General features: G+C 42.0%; 2 protein-coding genes across 5 annotated transcripts in view; one reads left to right on the forward strand and one right to left on the reverse strand.

The window, feature by feature from the left end:
* On the reverse strand, positions 1-13,397 carry il17rel (interleukin 17 receptor E-like). 2 transcript variants are annotated; one of them, XM_031865701.1, is made up of 19 exons: positions 13,173-13,397; positions 9,034-9,266; positions 7,544-7,571; positions 6,807-6,956; positions 6,097-6,203; positions 5,551-5,665; positions 5,175-5,219; positions 4,676-4,815; positions 4,207-4,278; positions 4,059-4,113; positions 3,773-3,936; positions 3,104-3,148; positions 2,534-2,591; positions 2,264-2,409; positions 1,936-1,995; positions 1,789-1,846; positions 1,076-1,207; positions 623-679; positions 1-538 (listed from the first exon to the last, which is right to left on the reverse strand). In XM_031865701.1, exons 2-19 carry the CDS (start codon positions 9,145-9,147, stop codon positions 417-419), a joined length of 1,668 nt encoding a protein of 555 aa, XP_031721561.1. In that variant the 5' UTR covers positions 9,148-9,266; positions 13,173-13,397; the 3' UTR covers positions 1-416. The 2 variants fall into 2 exon arrangements, with proteins under 2 accessions (XP_031721561.1, XP_031721562.1); XM_031865702.1 differs by lacking the exon at positions 9,034-9,266.
* LOC116393399 (protein phosphatase 1H-like) overlaps positions 13,101-17,673 on the forward strand; it is a 16,762-nt gene continuing 12,189 nt past the window's right edge. Inside the window, exons 1-2 of one of the 3 annotated variants that reach the window (XM_031865704.1) lie at positions 13,101-13,659; positions 17,059-17,224. In XM_031865704.1, the coding sequence (XP_031721564.1) occupies positions 13,424-13,659; positions 17,059-17,224 (402 nt within the window). In that variant the 5' untranslated portion in view covers positions 13,101-13,423. Of the gene's footprint in view, positions 17,225-17,673 lie in introns of all 3 variants that reach the window. The other 2 variants (XM_031865705.1, XM_031865703.1) reach the window with 2 other exon arrangements.

Consider the following 17,673-nt stretch of genomic DNA (forward strand, 5'->3'; position numbering starts at 1 on the left):
TTTGCTTCCGATACAAGGACAATAAGACGTGTGGACATTATGGCCACAAGTTCATTATGAGAAAAATAGATTGAGCAGGTTTTCTTTCATATTTTGCATTTTTTTTATTGAAAATATAAATTTAAATAAGGACGAGAACGGACCATTTAGCTGCAAGCTGAATGAATATTTTAACTTAAAAGAAATATACACGTTAACTTTCACCCAAACAGATAACACCTAACAGAATAACAACAGCCATTAACTATAACAAGTATAACCAGCAAAAAAAAACAGTAACATACATAACATTTGAAATATCTCTCCCAACATTGTACGCTGCATTCAACAGAGGACTCATTTGGTCTGTGTAACAACTTTACAGATTTATGCTGCACATTACAAGTAACGCCTTTGACCGGAGCACCGTTCTTTGGTCAGTCAGAGATTAAGTTGGCCTTCTCAGTGTTCCCATACTGTGGTGAATCGGGAATGAGGAACACTCCATGGAGAGCAGGTTGTGTTTGAAATACAGGGACGACACAGTCAGAAGCAGGGTCTGTCCAAAACACAGGCTTATAGGTTCAGCTTTCAGGTTGAAAATGCACGCGTGTTCTTGTCATCATTATTGTGATAACCTCACCTGTTTTCTTCTCAGAGATGCAGCCTCTATTTATTTTTTGTTTCCTCCTCTGATACACTAAAATAGAATACAGGATTAATCAGACCAGGAGGATGAGGAAATGCAACACAATGACAAAGTCAGTGGCTTTATTCAAATAAGTTGTGCATGTCGCACTACCTGATACAGGGCACTCATGGTACTTGCAATTGTTTTTAGGTTACTATAAACTAATATATATACAAGTTTAAAGAAAAAGTACATCTACAGTATGCTCGTTTTAGTATGCCAGGCACTGTGAAATATTATCACCTTGTTTTTTGACATGACGTGTGACTTTAAAACAGTTTTTTATTTATATTAGAACACTATGAATAAGTGGTTGGTTCCCTTAAGCAGTCTGCAGCACAGGAGCCTTGAGCAAGAGTGGGCAATACTGCATGCCCGAGCTTGATGGAGTGATTTTCTACCTACCGGTTAACAGTACGTGGAGGGCCAAAGTGAAGATGATGATGCCAGAGAGGCAGACGGCAGCAGGTAAAATGACGCAAGTCAAGTCCCAAGAGGCTCGGCTGGAGACGACAGGTCTGTCGGGCCCGGTTTGATCTGTGATAAGACAATTCACAGCGTGAAGACTATGAGACTCGTGGCACTCGGTTGATGGGATTTCAGTGTCTCTTGAGGATAACAAAACAATTATCTGTGTTTCGCAGACATTTGAAAGATGATTCAACCAGCATGCATTATTCTGCCTTCAGTTTCTCAATGTTTTAAGTCGTGAACTATGCGTAAAGAAATTGGAGCTGAAATGCATCAAAGACGGTCTTCTTCACTTTTTGCAGAGCCCTTATGTTTATACAGAAGAGTTTCATCTATCAAAGTACACACAATTATAGTGGAGTACACAATGCTTGTTACAAAGAATCCTTTTATTCCTCAAAATATTGCCAAGAAACCACTTAGGGCAACCTTCAGAGACACATACGTTTGTGATTACCCTATTGGAGATTGCGTGACAGTAAAGACTTACTGCTTCAATCCATGTTTATTAAAAAAAGAGGTACTGGAAACCATTTGCACTTTAAACTGTTGCAGCGCCTCAGGTTGTAAACATTTAAAGTGAAAGGAGGGAAAAGAAGAGAGTTGTAACAGACAACACATGATGGGAGCAGTACAACTCTACTTACTGCATTGCTCAAGACAGTGAATGACCGTGGCAGCAAACTTCACATCGAGCCTCTTCACCTGTCCAAACACAAAAATGTGTATTCAAAGTCAGTGTCTGCCTAAATGTGAGGGAACATGCAGATTACCTCAAAACTACACAAACATACCTGGAAACATGAGTTGCATTGTTCCCCTGCCAGGTTCAGGCCAACAGCTTTATGTTTCTCCTGAGAAAGAGAAGAAAGACACACAAAAACAAAACGTAGGAGTTTAGCTGTGCAGGTGTGATGGAAGTTGTCAAAAATCTCAAGAGAAAAGCTGCTGCTTTCCAGCAATTAAAAGCCAGGTACACAAGAAGCTGGCGCTCAATCTTTACAAGCATCGTTGTGACAGCTCCTTCGTGACGCAGATGCGTCCATGCAGCACGCAATGGGTCACTAAAAGGTCTGACAAGTATGAACAGGAGATCATTCATACGTTCTCTGTGACACCTACCACGTGCATGGTGTGCGTGTCGGTGATCCGGCACACAGTCAAGCCGTCAGACTTTGCACACAGCCCCAAAGAAAAGGTTGCAGTGATCTGTGACAACATCTTCACGTCTTCCTGACCCTTTAGTCTGGTCACAACCACCTCCCATGCTGGAAATTATTATTAATGTTAGTATACAGCAGTCATTGCAGAGACCAATTCTACAATACCACATTACATAGTGGCATTATGGTTATAATATATTGGAAATGTTGCTCTAAACAAAAAAAGTACCTTGGAATCTGGCATCAGCAAAGGGGCACCTGGTCCAGGACTGATGGCCCGCAGTGAACTGAAGAACATAGTTTTATTGAATAGTGCTCCTCTTTATACACATTATACCAAGCCCACATAAAATAGTTCCAATGAACTGTTTAACCACTGATGTAAATCAGTATAAACTGCAGATAACAATAGCAGCAGTACTTCTGTGTTGTGGTTAGATTACCAGGTTAGATTACCACTCTCACTGCTGAGCTGAGCTACAAAGGATGAGGGTTTGAACAGAGTGTTTCCCTTTTTTTTTGCAGTCACCAGAGTACAGTAAAGCTTGATCCTTTACTGTGGGGGGTGTACTTATATGGACATGAGCAGGCGTAGCAGAGGAATTGCTATAGGCTACTATAGCATTATTCTCAAACAGAGGCGTTTATCCATTTTCTTTCCCATTTCGTAGCTCTGGCACTTTATAGCTTACAGTTAGCCAGTAACCTACGCTGTGAGTGGCCCACAGCGTAGAGCTAGAGCGTTGTACTGTACCAACAACAAACATGATGTATGTCAAAGGGAGAGAGTGATCATTACCTTCATGCACAGATCAGGGTGTGGATCCACTTTAGTAAATGTAATCTGAGAAGCAAAGATTGATGAAATAGTTATTGATGAAATACACAGAGCAGCACTTTTAGGTCAGCTGGATTCAGCCTTCAGATGGGAGTCGCTCTGCGTCACTGCTGGCTATTTTTACATCAACAGGGAGTTCCCTTTTTCTTCTGATGCCAATGTCTGATCTAAGGATTCACAGGTGTGCAGTCTCTACCTTCGTTCTTGCAACTGCGCTGTTTGTAGCGAGTTTTTGGATAAGCTTTATGTGGGTCTGATTTAACAATTAAATGAGCTTAAGCAAGAGGTTTGAATAAACATTTTCTTATTTTGATTCCCTTGCAAATAAACTGTTTAACATGCCTGGCCAAGTGCAATATTACACAGTTTACTTTAATTTATAAACTCCTTTCTCTGACATCATATGTGGGAGATGAGACAAATGTTACTGGCCAAAAGAAAAAAACTGCCGTCATCATAACCTCTTCCCACCGTATAAAGAATGAAGCCTGCTCAGTCATTGACGAAGACGTCAGCAGAATGATGTCATACTTTGTTTATCATGTAAACACCATCGTCAAGTGTTTTTTGGGAACAGAAAACTCGCAAGGTAAACACAACTTTGGCTTCAACGCGTCAGAAGGCGTGTACCTTTTCTCTGCTAACATTCTGTGAGGCGTGAGGCAGATCCACACAGACGCCGTCCCCTCTTTTCTGACACAACGCAACCACGGCAGTCACGGGACAGACGGGCTCCCACGAGAGCGTCTCCTCGAGCGGGTCAAAGTTAATTCCAAGCCACAGCTCCTCGAGACCTGCGGGCAGGGGGAGAGCTCAATCTTTTCCGACTGATATTGTATCAGCTGTGAAATGCTACAACCCCCCACGCTCACATTACTACAAATTTCTCGTGACTGAAAGCAATAAAGTGACTCACGGTGTTTGAACGGGCAGACCTGGACTCTCGAGGCATCCGTCACAGCTGACCATCCCTGTGAGGAATGTATTAGCAAAGGTTAAAACCCCTTTTCCTCAAAGTGATTACCAATAGAAACAGATCATAAACGTGTTGGCGGAAACATTACCTCGATGCAGAGGCAGGGCAGAGGTCGGGAGTAAGGGAGGGTGGCTCTCTTTACATGTTCCCCCTTCTTTATCTGGAAGGTAAACATGACATGTATTCATCTTTCTTTGGTATGTGTGAGCAGATGTGTGTTTTGGGATTCCTGAGTCAAATGATTGATTAGCCACATTGTTTTTCACCGGCACAGTCTGATACAAGCAAGCTGTGAGAGTTCCCAAGAGGTTTAAAAGTGAAGGGGTCAATGCTTCTAAATATTAATTATGGATCAGAGAACAGCATTGCATTAGTTGAACATTTGCAGAGAATTAACAGAAGTAGGCCAGGGAGTGATTAGATGTAAATTGACTCACACACTGGTAAGCAGGAGAAAGGTTTTAAGTGACAAAGGGCACTCCGACACCCAAACATCATTTGAAGAGATCTTGAGTTTGAAAGGATGCTTCAGTTTCATGTGAAACAGCGGGACTAACCAGTGTGTAGGCCCCTGTGCCACCGCAGATGAAATCCTTGTGGCAAAGGCGGAGGTGGTAGTCTTTATCTTCCAACGTTTCTGACACACTGACACTCAGCTCCTTCCTCTGTGGGTTCACATCATATGATATCCTCCCAGCTGATCGAAACAGAGGTCAATGTTAGTGAGATAGTTTTTCCTCGGTCATGGATACATGTGGGGGCCTAAATTAGGTTTCTGGTGTTGTTGGTGCCACCTTAGGGGCTGAAAGGCCATACCACGAAGAAAAACATCTGTGACACAATAAGCTTTATTTTTCTGTCTTTCTCCAGTCTTTGCTTTTCTTAATTACTTTAGAGCAGTTTGTCTAGAATGTATTCAAATAAAACAACCCCAGAGGAGAAAGTCACTCAAAAATGTGGCTTTGTTTTAAAGGCTAAAAAGGCAAAAGGTTGGAGACCACAGGTTTATAAAACTGTGTGTTAGATATAATGATGCAATGCCTAGTATGTACTCACTGATGCATTCTGGGACATGTCTGCGCAAATCTTCACTGATGCATTCTGTGGAGAAACGGAATAATGTTTAAACTACTAATAGTCATTGGTATAAAGATTAGAGCAACGTGACATGTGTAACTTTGACATAATATTCACCTACTACAGTTTTCTCTATTATTAACCATTAACATAACTGTATATCAGTCCTCCTCATGTCACCTGTTCCAAGAAATTGCAAGGAAACACTTGGTAGGTTACGCAACACCCATTATTGACTTGGATTTCCTATGTTGTACACATTCAATCCTCAGCTACTTCATTGTATTGTTTGTTAACAGTCGTGCTGCCATGAGCGCTAGTTTGGATAATTATGCAAACATGCACGTGCTCTCACCTGGAGCGTCATAAGTGCCTGTCCAGGTTACCCCGCAGTAGCTCGGCACAGTTTTCACTGTTACTTGCACGCGTTGGCTTGGAGAAACGTCAGTGCAATCATTCTCAACTTCCACCTTCAGGAAAAGGGAAAGTAAAAACGCACAAGCTGTTACACGTCTGGCATGGTTCCGAAATTTCATTACGGAAACTGATGTATGTGTTTGGAAACTTAGCAACTGCTGTATTCCGTGTTTTGAGGGTTTGTAGCCTATATATGATATTAAAAAATAAACCACATATCAAAATATTTACCACAAAGCCACGACTGATATGTCATCTGACAATATTTTGTCTTCATCTGGAAAAATCTTTTTTCACGTGTGCTTAAGAATTTTAGATCAGAAACCTTCCAGGTATCACAGAACAATATTGTCATGACGCTGCTGTTTTTGGCAATGTAATTACCTCCACGCATTTGCTTGCTTACAACACTGGCGAGACATGAAAACGAACTCTAACAGAAAAGTTACTCTTGCATCACACCGATTATAACTGTTGACGGTACCTGCAGCCCAGAGAGTCGGTGTCGCAACTCTCTTCTGAAGCTGAAAATTCGGCAGCTGGCCATCATCCCCGCGGTGACGGTGCAGATGGACAAACCATGGATGGACTCTGGGGAGAAAAATATCTCAAAGTCAGAAGGCAGAAGAGGCCTTGAGCACACAGTTATCAAACAGTAACCAGGCAGTTAGCCATTCAAAAACTATTCAAGCTTTTCAGCATGAGTTGGCATTACTTTAGGTGTCAAACAGGAAGAACATTTGTCACGTTTCACTAGCTTTGTGGACTAAAGGCTCAATCAGGATCAAAGGGGTTTCCCCACTCCCATCTAGCAAATCCATAAAGATTATTATTGTGTGCTGCAGAGGTGGAAAAGTGTGCACGTGTCTGCCAGCATGTGAATTTTGACCCACACCTTATCAGATCAAGTCTGTGTGCAAAATCAGGAACAGAAAAACGTCAATTGACATACCAATGATGCAAAAGCAGAAGTTTGATCGTGGAAAATAGTTTGTTTTATAAATGAGACTTCCTTCACTGTTAACCTGCACCATCCCCAACCCTTTCAACAACGATAACCACCTCTAACCAGTCCCACCTATAGGTGCCTGCAGAAAGGTTAACTAGGTGGACAACTCAGCTGCAACTGAATGGCATTCCTGATCAAATAATGTAGTAAATGTCTTGTGGATTTAAGTGGTCACATCAACATACCAGTAAGTTTGAATGCGGTCTTGATTCGGAGGTGCAGCGAGCACTTCTGCCTCCCCTCACAACGCATGACGGTGGAGATGTTGATGTCACGGAACACAGAGGAACGGTTCAGACCTTCGGCGGGGTTCTGACACGGAGGAGGAAACCAATCTACGTGGGACAGGGCCAGAGAAAACAAAACACACCTCACACATCATCTAACAGGGAACATACTGACACATACTTTACACCGATGCAATCATGTTGTCTTTTCACAGAACTGTCACTTTTGTCACGCCAAAAATTGTCCACATTTTTATTATGTTCCAGTGACGTGTTTCTGCTGTCACCCGTCCAATGAAGATTGTTTTGTTGATGCGCAGCATCGAGATTCCTCTTCAGCACTTCTTCAAACAAACACTCTCTGGAGTAATTCCGCTCAGGTTTAACACCTCACCGAGTACAGTTAAAAGGTTTCATTCGACACACATGCCTGTCATCGGTGCATTACGGTGCATTATTATTTTTTCATTGTGTGTCAACAAGTTGTGGGAATAAAAGTTTGATGGTAGGTAGGGCACTCTGCTTTCAGATCTTCAAAAATGATTTGTGTTTTTATCGGAGGCGTTAGTGTCACACACTGTGCTTTGATGTGGCTTCATAGACTATTTCAGCCTTGAATGCAATTCTGAGAATCAAGTTCTGTGTGCATGCATGAGTGAAGATGTGATGTAGCAGCCATGCATGTCTACACTCACTGTTGGGCTTGGTCTTGCACTGAAGGCCCTGCAAGGAGAGAGAGAGAAACAGAGAAAAAGTGAAACACCCTGTAACTCTTTTCTCTGAATCCTGAATAGGAGCTCCATTAATAAAGTAATTCTTAACAAAGAGAACAAAGGTAGCAACGCTCCAGAACAGGGGATTTCCAGACAATAAGGAGCTGTTTTACATCCTCATCAACCCTTCAGGTACAACCCAACATGTTTGTGTTCATGCTGCAGTTTGTTATGCTCCAACACGCAGACAAATACAACGGGTAAAGCTAGCTATTAATCAATTACTCCACTTGTCTTTCTCTGCTTTAATTTGGCAGTTGCAACAAGAATCTGTGCTGACTTTATATGAAACTAAATTGCAGACAAACATTCATACAGTGATACAAGCAATCACCAATGTCGTCATGTGCAATTCCGTTTGTAGAATACAGCCTTGTTTATTCATCAGCCAAGAAATAGGTGGAAACTATTCCAGACACTCGCATTCAAACTATTCCCGCACCCAGTGATGACTGACGTCATTCAAGCTTGCACTTGAATGACGTGTCAGACGTCACTGAATGCTTCTGGGTAATGCTAAATATGCATAAATCCTCAATTGTTCTTTGTTCGAACTGTCTTCAGGAGGTATTGTTGTGTTATAAGACCAAGCAGTATCCAGTATCCCATAACAGTATATATTTACATGACCTCATAGGTAATGATGTTTTTGAAATCCAACACAATTCATATTGGAGTCACATCTGGAAGAAAGTGTTGGGATATTTGGGGCGTTGTTAGCTGCTGAAAGAAGACCTTATAGGCCTAAGTTCACTGAGAGAGAAGCAAACAAGCTAGGGTAGAGAGGTAAGTGTTATCTACACACTCTCCACCCAACTACATTTGCAGCTGTTTTAGTTTCCTCCTTCGGCTTGAGTAAATGATAAATTGAGTAATACAGAATGGGATTAAAAAAAATACTGTAGCCTTAAAGGACTCGACACCAGCTCCCTTAACATGCGTGCGTTTAGTATAATATGCTCACTTTTACCTGATAATATTTCAATAAACATGTGTCAGTGAGTCAATAGGTGACTCACACAGGAAGTTTTAATGATGGGAAATAACTTTACAGCAGCACGTTCATCCTAATTAAACTGATGACACATGACCAGAGAGCCATCTAGGGTTTCTATACTCAGGGTTTACCTCAAACACCCTGTCACCTAAAACTATTTAGAAGGGTTGTTAATAGTAGTAGGGACTTTACAGGTAATCATAGTATTAGTAGTAGCACTAGAAGTTGTGATTGACATATTTCTGCCACCCAATGGAAGAACATCAAGCAGCAGCAGCAACACAGGATTGTGGTACTAGCAGCACCATCAGCAGAATCGTAGGAGGTAATAATAGAACACAACTATATTTAGAAGCTCAGAGACAACCGGCATATGTCTGTTTGTCGTTAATGTCCCAAAGGATGCAGTTTTTACCTGAGAACAACGGGTGCCGCATTTCTCTATCCTCTCCAATCCCGTGCTGTCTGCTGCAGCTCCAATCAGACCCAAACAACAGTGAGACATCAGCAAGGCGACCCACAGGACCATTTTCACCAGCCAGCGCTAAGACACAGACTTCTTCTCTCCTCCTGCTCTGCTGCTCTGGGTCCCTGGGTTATCTGTGATCTTTTTGTATCCTTTTCCGGCAGGGTCAGGTGTGGCTTGGGCTAAATATGACAGGTAGGTAGATGGTGAGGAGGCTGTCCTGTTTGTTTTGTCCCGAGTGTGACGTTACCAGAGTGAAGCACACAGTGAGACACAAACTGCTGTAAACAGTGGATTTAAATGTTCCTGAGTGGAGGTGTGGCCTCTTGAACACAAACTTTCATTTGCCTCTTCAACAACATTTCCAATAAGGTTTATTGTCATATAAGCACTACATGTCCCCGTAACTTCTTAATTTCGTGTATATAATTGGAACTTGTGACACACTTTAAAATGTTCAATTTGACTGGTATAGCAATTTAAGTGGAAATACTGAATCCCTGCCCCTGCCACTGCCCTACACACACACACACACACACACACACACACACACACACAGACAAACTGTACCACCAGAAAATCTACATCTGCATTTACTGGAAGTGTGCAAAATTTCACAACTTACATCTTTTTACTATTGCTTCAGGTCACACTGTAACGTTCTGTGATAGAAACATACCTGTTGCATCTTTTCCCTGAACAAAAAGCCTTTTATATTTTACTGTGAACACAACAGTCCTGCTGTTGAATCTGGTTCAAGTCAAAGAGGGTGACTGAGACTCGAAGAATGCAACTTGATACAATCATCATATTGTGTTCACCCAGTTTAACCTTTTTGAAAACATAATTGCTTGTTTCGAGATTCAGAAGAGAAATTGGGAAAGAGTTGGCTACTTAAATGTTCTTGAGCAGGTCATGTTTCTGTTCAAAACTACTTTGACCCAGGCATCGGTTAGCCATAACAGTGGCTCTTGACATTTAACTCCCCCACAGAAAAAACTTCCTCTTCCTTCCTTTATGCTACTACTTCATGCCCTAACATGGAAAACATACTGCACGGTTGAACGCAGCTGGAAAGACATTCTTAGTCTTTAAAAAAAAGAATAATCACTTATTTTTCACACTTACATAATATAACCTTTTAATTCAATATGACAAACAGTTAACAGTTAGTTAACATATTAGCCCCACTAGTACTTATGCTGGGTTTCTGACCACCTGGCGAAGTCCAATGTTTACTCTTCTTTTAGTTTTCAACCAACTCCTGAGGGGAAACATCTGTCTCTTTAGCGGGTTAATGCTCCACTATGTTATTAACTGTGACTGTCTGCTGGTTGGTGCCAAACAGGTAGTGTGGTGTGGGTTTTCAGAACTTTTCTTTGCTGAAAACAGCATCTGGGTTGGGCCAAAAAAAACAATACTGTGAGAGCAGTGAGAGTAAACCCAAACACTTTTACATAACAGTCATTTGACCCATTGTTACGACAAAAGAAAAAGATAATTATAGGTGCTATAAATCAATCAGTCTTTAAAATACAGAAAAATGTTAGTGCTATTTTTATACTGTGCATCACCTCTTATAATTACACCTATTGTATTTCCCTGTAATACTGAGTTGACAGGCAGACTGAAGCATGTCAAGCACTAACAGTTCTCACAGAATGTAATTCATAAGACCTATACTTGTGATGCCAGGAGCAGCATGTTCTGGTAAGGAGACAAAACAACTGTCAAGAATGTCTCCAGGCAACATGTGCAGCTCCTACTATTCCATTGCTGGGAATGACACAGGGAACAAATCACCCATGTCACCAACTACAAGCTAATTATTCTCAGGTTATCTGATGGTCTTGGTGGCAGCCGATGGCTGGTTAACAAAATTTGGGTTAACAGAGGTAGAAAGAGGCAAAAGTATTTGGTGCATGTGTCAACAGTGACCCTGCAGCGTCACTGCATGTGCAATAGCTTCACTTGTGTTTCACTAGCAGACACTTAACTTCTTTGAAACGCAGTGTTCTGCAATAACATCTAAGCAAGACCATAAAAGTGGTCAAGCAGTGGGACAAGTGAGCTGATAACCACAAAGTTCAATTCCATGCAAAACAAAACTCAAGTGATTCTTGGAGTTCATGGCCTTTAAAAGCAGATTTTTATATTTCCACGACGTAAATGCGAAATACTTTCATTTCAAGGGCGCCCGTAAAAAAAACAGGTAGCATATACTAGTCATTATCCAGCTATGTTATAATTGATGTTCCTATGACCATATAGAAGACAGAGGAGACACACCCATCACATGCCTTGCTTAAATCAAATCACACATAGACAATGTCAGGCAGGTGTAAATAACAGGCTATTAACTTGCATCTGGCCCTTAGCCCTGTGACACCTTTGAGCTTCCTCAACGAAAGTGTTAGGTAAGTCAAAGAATATGGGTATATGACCAAGACCTGGAGCGAACATCAATGACAGAACTGTTGGCATAAGACCATTTATTGTAGTGTTTATTGTTGCTATTTCACAGAAGAGCACTATAATATTGTTTGAAGCAGTTCCTGGATAAATAAAAAGAAAGTCCTTTTGGTACCTTGCACAGTCATCATTGGGTAATCAGCAGGTCAGAGCTGCTCTACTTTTGTGTAATGGCTCTATCTACTGGGACTCCGTGTGTATTACAATACCTTCCTTTTTTTTCCCCCACAGTCATGCCGCTTCCCATACATAATAATAATGAAGTTATAAATGTTAGCAATTCATCAATAATTAGTCAAAGGTTGTATCGATAGTGGACCATCAAGGCTGCAGTCATAACGTTTGGTAATTCATTAGTAAACTCTCAAGGGAAATTGGCTTGATAAGTCACCAAGTCTGCAGTTTTTATTGCAAGTCATAAAAACGGGATTCCTCCAGTGGAATAATCCATCATGTTTACGGTTGTAAATGTTAATGATTTGTCCATTAACAGATTTCTTTTGATGCTCTGCAGCTCTTTTTCTAAATGTGAGTGGTCAAACAGTACATTGGAGGGGTCCTCCTAGCGAATTAAAGAGCAAGTTATGCTAATATTAATAATAATCATAATACTAGAAGAAGGGGAAAAATACGACTTTTAAAACGAATTGTTTCCATTGTATTACAAATGAAAATGTTTGCGCTTACCAACACTATCTCCCTCGGCTGCTTGATTATGTCCGAAGTCCTTTCCTTTTAGTTGATTAAATACATGTTGTCCTATGATGCGCATGAGTACGCACAGCTCCAGCCGCTCGCATCTGAAGTTATCCGTTATTAAATATCACAAAATAATCACAGAGCTAAGTGTCTACACACCAGACCGGTGAGCTATTCAACAGATGTATAATGAAATACTAAAGCGTGTAGGCTGCAGGAAACGCGCTCGGGCTGCTTCGTTAACTCAAAAGAAGGGACTTTAAAAAATAAGGCAGAACTCCTTTTTTCTTATGATCATCATCATAATTTCTGTCATGACGCAAGCGTCCGATATGACGTGTTACATTGCAATATATCATATTTTTGATTAGGACAATCTACAATACAAGGGCAGGGTTTCTCCAGTCCGTGTAAAGACTGTAGGGCTGAATTACCTTTAACCTGCTGTCAGCCTCTGTAAGCTGCTCATCCTGCACTGCAAAAAACAACATTGAGCCGAACGTTAAAGTCTTGTTTTGTATAAATAAATTAGAATCCGTTATAATAATTTCCATTTGTTTCCAGTAGAGAGGTGTAGCATGACCTATACTGTTTACAAAATAGAGCTGTATTAATGATGACTCATCGCATCAAACGATTACAATTGTCATACAGTAGCAAACAAAACGATTTATCCCACACCACTGGATGTTTTATATTCTATTTTTATATCACTACTATTTATATTATTATATTATATTACTTTATTCTTTTTTTAAAATAAATGTATTGTGGGCTTTATAAAAACATGGAATTGATGTTTTTTTGCAGTGTGCAGCCATGGTTCTGTCACATGACCCGTTAATCTTCAATGTATTTCCGCGTTCACGACGGCCGAGCTGTTACCAATGACTCTCCATGGGTGTGCAGGGCTTTACCGAATGCATCATAGCCGTTTTCATCATCCTCTCCTCCGGCTGCGGCTGCTGTCTCCGCTCTGAATGAATGAAGCTTTAACCGTCTGAGGTCCTCCTCCTCCTCCTCCTCCTCTTCCTCTCCTCCGCCGCCCTCTTATCCTCCATCAAGCCTGCCGTCGACCAGCACGGCCGAGCTGGGGGGGAATCCGGGGAAAGGGAGCCGCGGCGCCGCGCACCGGCCCACGGACACCCCGCCGCGACGCGCCACCAACATGCTCACCCGGGTCAAGTCTGCGGTGGCCGGGTTCATGGGCGGAATCATGGCCGGGGGCAGCTCCGGCGGAGGGTGCAACGCTGGTTCCGAGCTGCCGCTCAAATTCCCATATATGCGACCCGAGTTCCTTGGGCTGTCCCAGGATGAGATCGAGTGTTCCGCGGACCACATAGCTCGGCCCATCCTCATCCTGAAGGAGACGAGGAGATTACCGTGGGCCACCGGATACGCCGAGTAAGTAACTGCCCTTAAATCTGCTGATGCCTTTAACGTGTCATCATCACAGTGGCATTTGATATAAAGCATAATGTGCGTTAAGTCTTGTGGAGGCCTAAGTGCTTGCAGGTATCCATCACAACAGACCGGCACCTGTTGTGACCCACATCCATCCCCAGCATCCCCCTTTGCTCTCCGACGTCATGGATAAACGGCATTCATCCACCCTGAGAGCCCAAGCTGGTGTTCACGTGCAAGAGGATGATGCATCCACTTCTGCACCAGCAGCATCTGGGTATTAGTGTCTGCATGCAGCTGCACTCTCGGTGTAGTAAACCAGTTCAAAAAGATGCAGCCTCATATTCTGTCCATGGCTTTCCTGCTCCAGACTGCTGACTAGTCTTAACGCACTTTGGTGAACAGGTTTTTTTTTTGTTTGCATAGTATGCTCGTCATCGCTGCCCCGTCAGCACCCACACACTGTAGTATAGCAGAGAACCACCAGTTTGTTATTGGAACAATGGCGCGTGACCGTTGTCACGTACATTCAGGAAAGCGTTATCAGTGTGAGGTTAGTTGACTAATGACCAACTCCAGTACATGGATATATATATATATATATATATCCTTCTCTTTTCTCCCACGGGATTACGTTAGAATAATACTGAAAGTGTTTGTTAATCGGGTCTTTACTCACATCTTCCTTTCTCTCTTTAACACACACTCACTGATACTCAAGAGTGTCTCTTTGGGACCGGTGTCGTTAATGAGTTCATCTCGTACCGCCATTCATCTGTAATTAAAGCCTTCTGTGTTGTCATTACAGCAGCCATTTTGGCTCGCGCCTCTCTTAACTCTCACACCTCACACACTCTCTTTTCTGCTCACAATCCAAACAGCAGAACTCTGCTAAATTTTCTTTTCTTTTTGGAATGAAGCAAAATCCAAGACAATATAAAGTGACGTATTCAATTTTTGTTGTTGAAGTGCTCAGAATTGACTGTTTGCTAAACCACCCTTAGAACTGCGACTGTCCAATACATACACTGAGAAATAAACACATTTTTAGCGTACATTTTTCATCATCACAACTTCCTATTGAAGAAGAACCCATCCATTCTTCTTGCATGCCATTCAAACGCTCCCATTTTGCCGTTGTGTTTTCTTATCTCTGATATTCAGGTGGTGGTGCAATCCTGACCAAAACCTTCAAGAAAATGTACAAAAATGTAGACTTTTTGAGAGACTGTTTCATGCATTGTACCCGTAGATCTTTCGCTGTTTTTGTTCCTTTGACGTTCTGAGTTAAACGGAGGCAAAGCCATATGAACCACTGTGCTTCGCCAAATAATTATCTCATCCTTGGGGCCATTGTCTGGCCCAGAATCTCTTGCAGAGGAAACAAAGAGGGCATTAGATGTCTGACAATGGCGGGGGATTAGGCTTTGTTCCTAATGGGAGGAAAGCTAATTGTTCCGAATGAACCGTGATTGGCAGGGAACTGAAAGAAAACAAACTATTATTCTTCCTGCAAATGCTGAAATGAGGATAAATTAGATGCAAGGGCACTTTCAATCATACACACACACACACACACAATGGCATCAGCTGCTCTTACCATGAACTAGAGTAACACAGAACGACCCATTATTGATTGGACCCATTAAACACATTGTAGTCCTGAAGGATGAGGACTATTTTGGAAAAAAAAGTTTCTAGGGTTCAAAAGTTCCTATAAACATGCTTTTTTTTCCAAGTAAAACCAGCAGGACATGATCTCACACACACACACACACAAAGTTCATCACATTACTGCGATTGTTGACAGCTGATTCGATGAAGCAGACGAAGACTTCCCGGACTTGTCCATCATGAGCTCCAAAGTGGTCGATGCGTCAGAGGGCATCTTCGAGGGTGCAGCAGAAATATATTAGGTTTGAAAGCAGAGCTGCGTAATCACAGCGAAGACCAGCTCTCTGGACAATGATGGCTTTTGTGCATGCATGGTGACTGACACTTTAGAACCAAAGCAGTGCCAGTTTTATCCAACAAAATAAGCTGTTTGATACACTGATCACACCATATTGCTGTACACATTTTAAAAAGGGCTCCCTGGTTATTGGATTTCCTCTGCACTCCACTAAAGCAAAATGGCTTCACTTGAACCAGATTGAAAATACAAAAGCCTTTATTGATTTGGTGTCCTCCCCATTTAACTGCTGCATGATCTGCAGCGGTTAAATGGACAGCAAAACAGGCACGTAGAGCAACATTAAATAATGTGGCGATGAAAAATGGGAACAGCAAAAGCCAAATCTAAAATACATACTCGCTTTTGCAAAAATATCTCTGTGCTTGTTTTCGCTGCTTCTCCTGTCACTATCTTTCTATTTCTATCGGAGGTTAAAAAGCATTTGAGGCAAAGAGCCACACTAGTAGCAGAAAACATCCAAACGTCTGCGTCTATAAATAGGCCAATTTCTCAACTCGCACACACATTCAGAACACCCTCCAGAGACGTCTGTCTGACTCGCCAGCCTCACTGCAGCTGCCTCCACGATCTGTATTTTCTCACCATGTATCGCTAGCCGCCACATTACCGTAGCTATGGGCTGTTATTCAGCAGGCAAAGATAAGGGCTGCAACCCCCCAAAAAATGAATGTCGATTTTTTTTTTTACTATATTTACTATGAATGTAACTTTTAAAATTGACAGAAAACATAATTTATCATCTATATTCAAAAACATGGCCTCGGCCGTGCTCATGTGTGTATTTCTGCTAGCTTCTTGTGCCGTTTGTGAACCACAACGCAAAAAAGAAGCAAAGCAGTACTTAAAGAAATGTTGTCAAATGCTGAAATGTGTGAAAAGAGCAAATGAGACAGATCACGTCTATGCAAACCACAGTTATTATGTGACTGTCCTCAAACAGTGTGGGCTTTGTCTCTCTTTCTAATTCATGTAAAGACACACACACACAGAGTGTCCCGATGCATCAGGACACTCCCGGCAGAGGGGTAACCACAAACAATCTCTCCTGTTTGATCTTCATCAGGGAACATGAAACACACAAAAGCCAGCAGCTGCTTCGCCCGGCGCACAGATAGAAACCTCCGGCTGCAGGCTCTCTAGACTAATTGCTGTGATCCTATGATAACCATGAGAGACCACAGTGCTGTTTCATCCAACAAAAAGCATCTGACGTCGACTTTCATTCAACCGTCTGTTCCAGACCACAGCTGTCACACCGGGCAATCGCAGCAAGTGGCGCATCTGTTGCTCGCAGCAAAATTGTATCTGGGAAAAAAAGAAAATGAACTCCCGAAAGTATGTTGCCAAATGGGGATTTTGATATTAGGACCTCTGCATGTCTATAAAATGAGTAAATCTGTTTGTATCATGCCTTTTTGTTTCAGGGTGATTAATGCTGGTAAGAGTGCACTGAACGAGGACCAAGCCTGCTGCGAGGTGGTCGTAGCGAGACGGAGGCCGATGAGCTACTGCCCTCCCTCCACGCCCAGCAAGACCCCCACGGCCAAGAGACGCAACTCCCTGCCCAACGGAGAGGGCAAGCTGGGAGAGGTAAGGAGACACAAATACACTCAATGTTTCAGCATATGCACAAAGGGTTTACAGCGTACATTCATGTACTGTATATGGGGAGCTGTTTATGTGCCATTCAGGGTTCCCGTTGTGTGTTTAGTTGTGACATGATGCGTCTAGAATGATGCGTTTATGGAACTAACCATCATTTCAATAATTCAGTAATCTACAGGTTCATATGTTAATTAATCGATTGGTTGTTTGTCACTTTATCAGTAAACTATCAGAAAATAGTGATGTCCTAAAACCAAAGGAAACATCTCAAACTCTACGATATTCAATTTCCAATCACTTGTTCCCATCAGGATGAAGTGTAAGAACTGTGATCCCTTAAATTTTCATCAAGGCGTCATCTCGCAATTTCCTTTTGCCCAATACTGTGGTTGATGACCAAATACTGGCAAAACTAAAGGAGTCGTATAAGATGT

The sequence above is a fragment of the Anarrhichthys ocellatus genome, unplaced genomic scaffold (assembly GCF_004355925.1).
Source record: "Anarrhichthys ocellatus isolate YVR2014 unplaced genomic scaffold, GSC_Weel_1.0 scaffold33, whole genome shotgun sequence".
NCBI lineage: Eukaryota > Metazoa > Chordata > Actinopteri > Perciformes > Anarhichadidae > Anarrhichthys > Anarrhichthys ocellatus.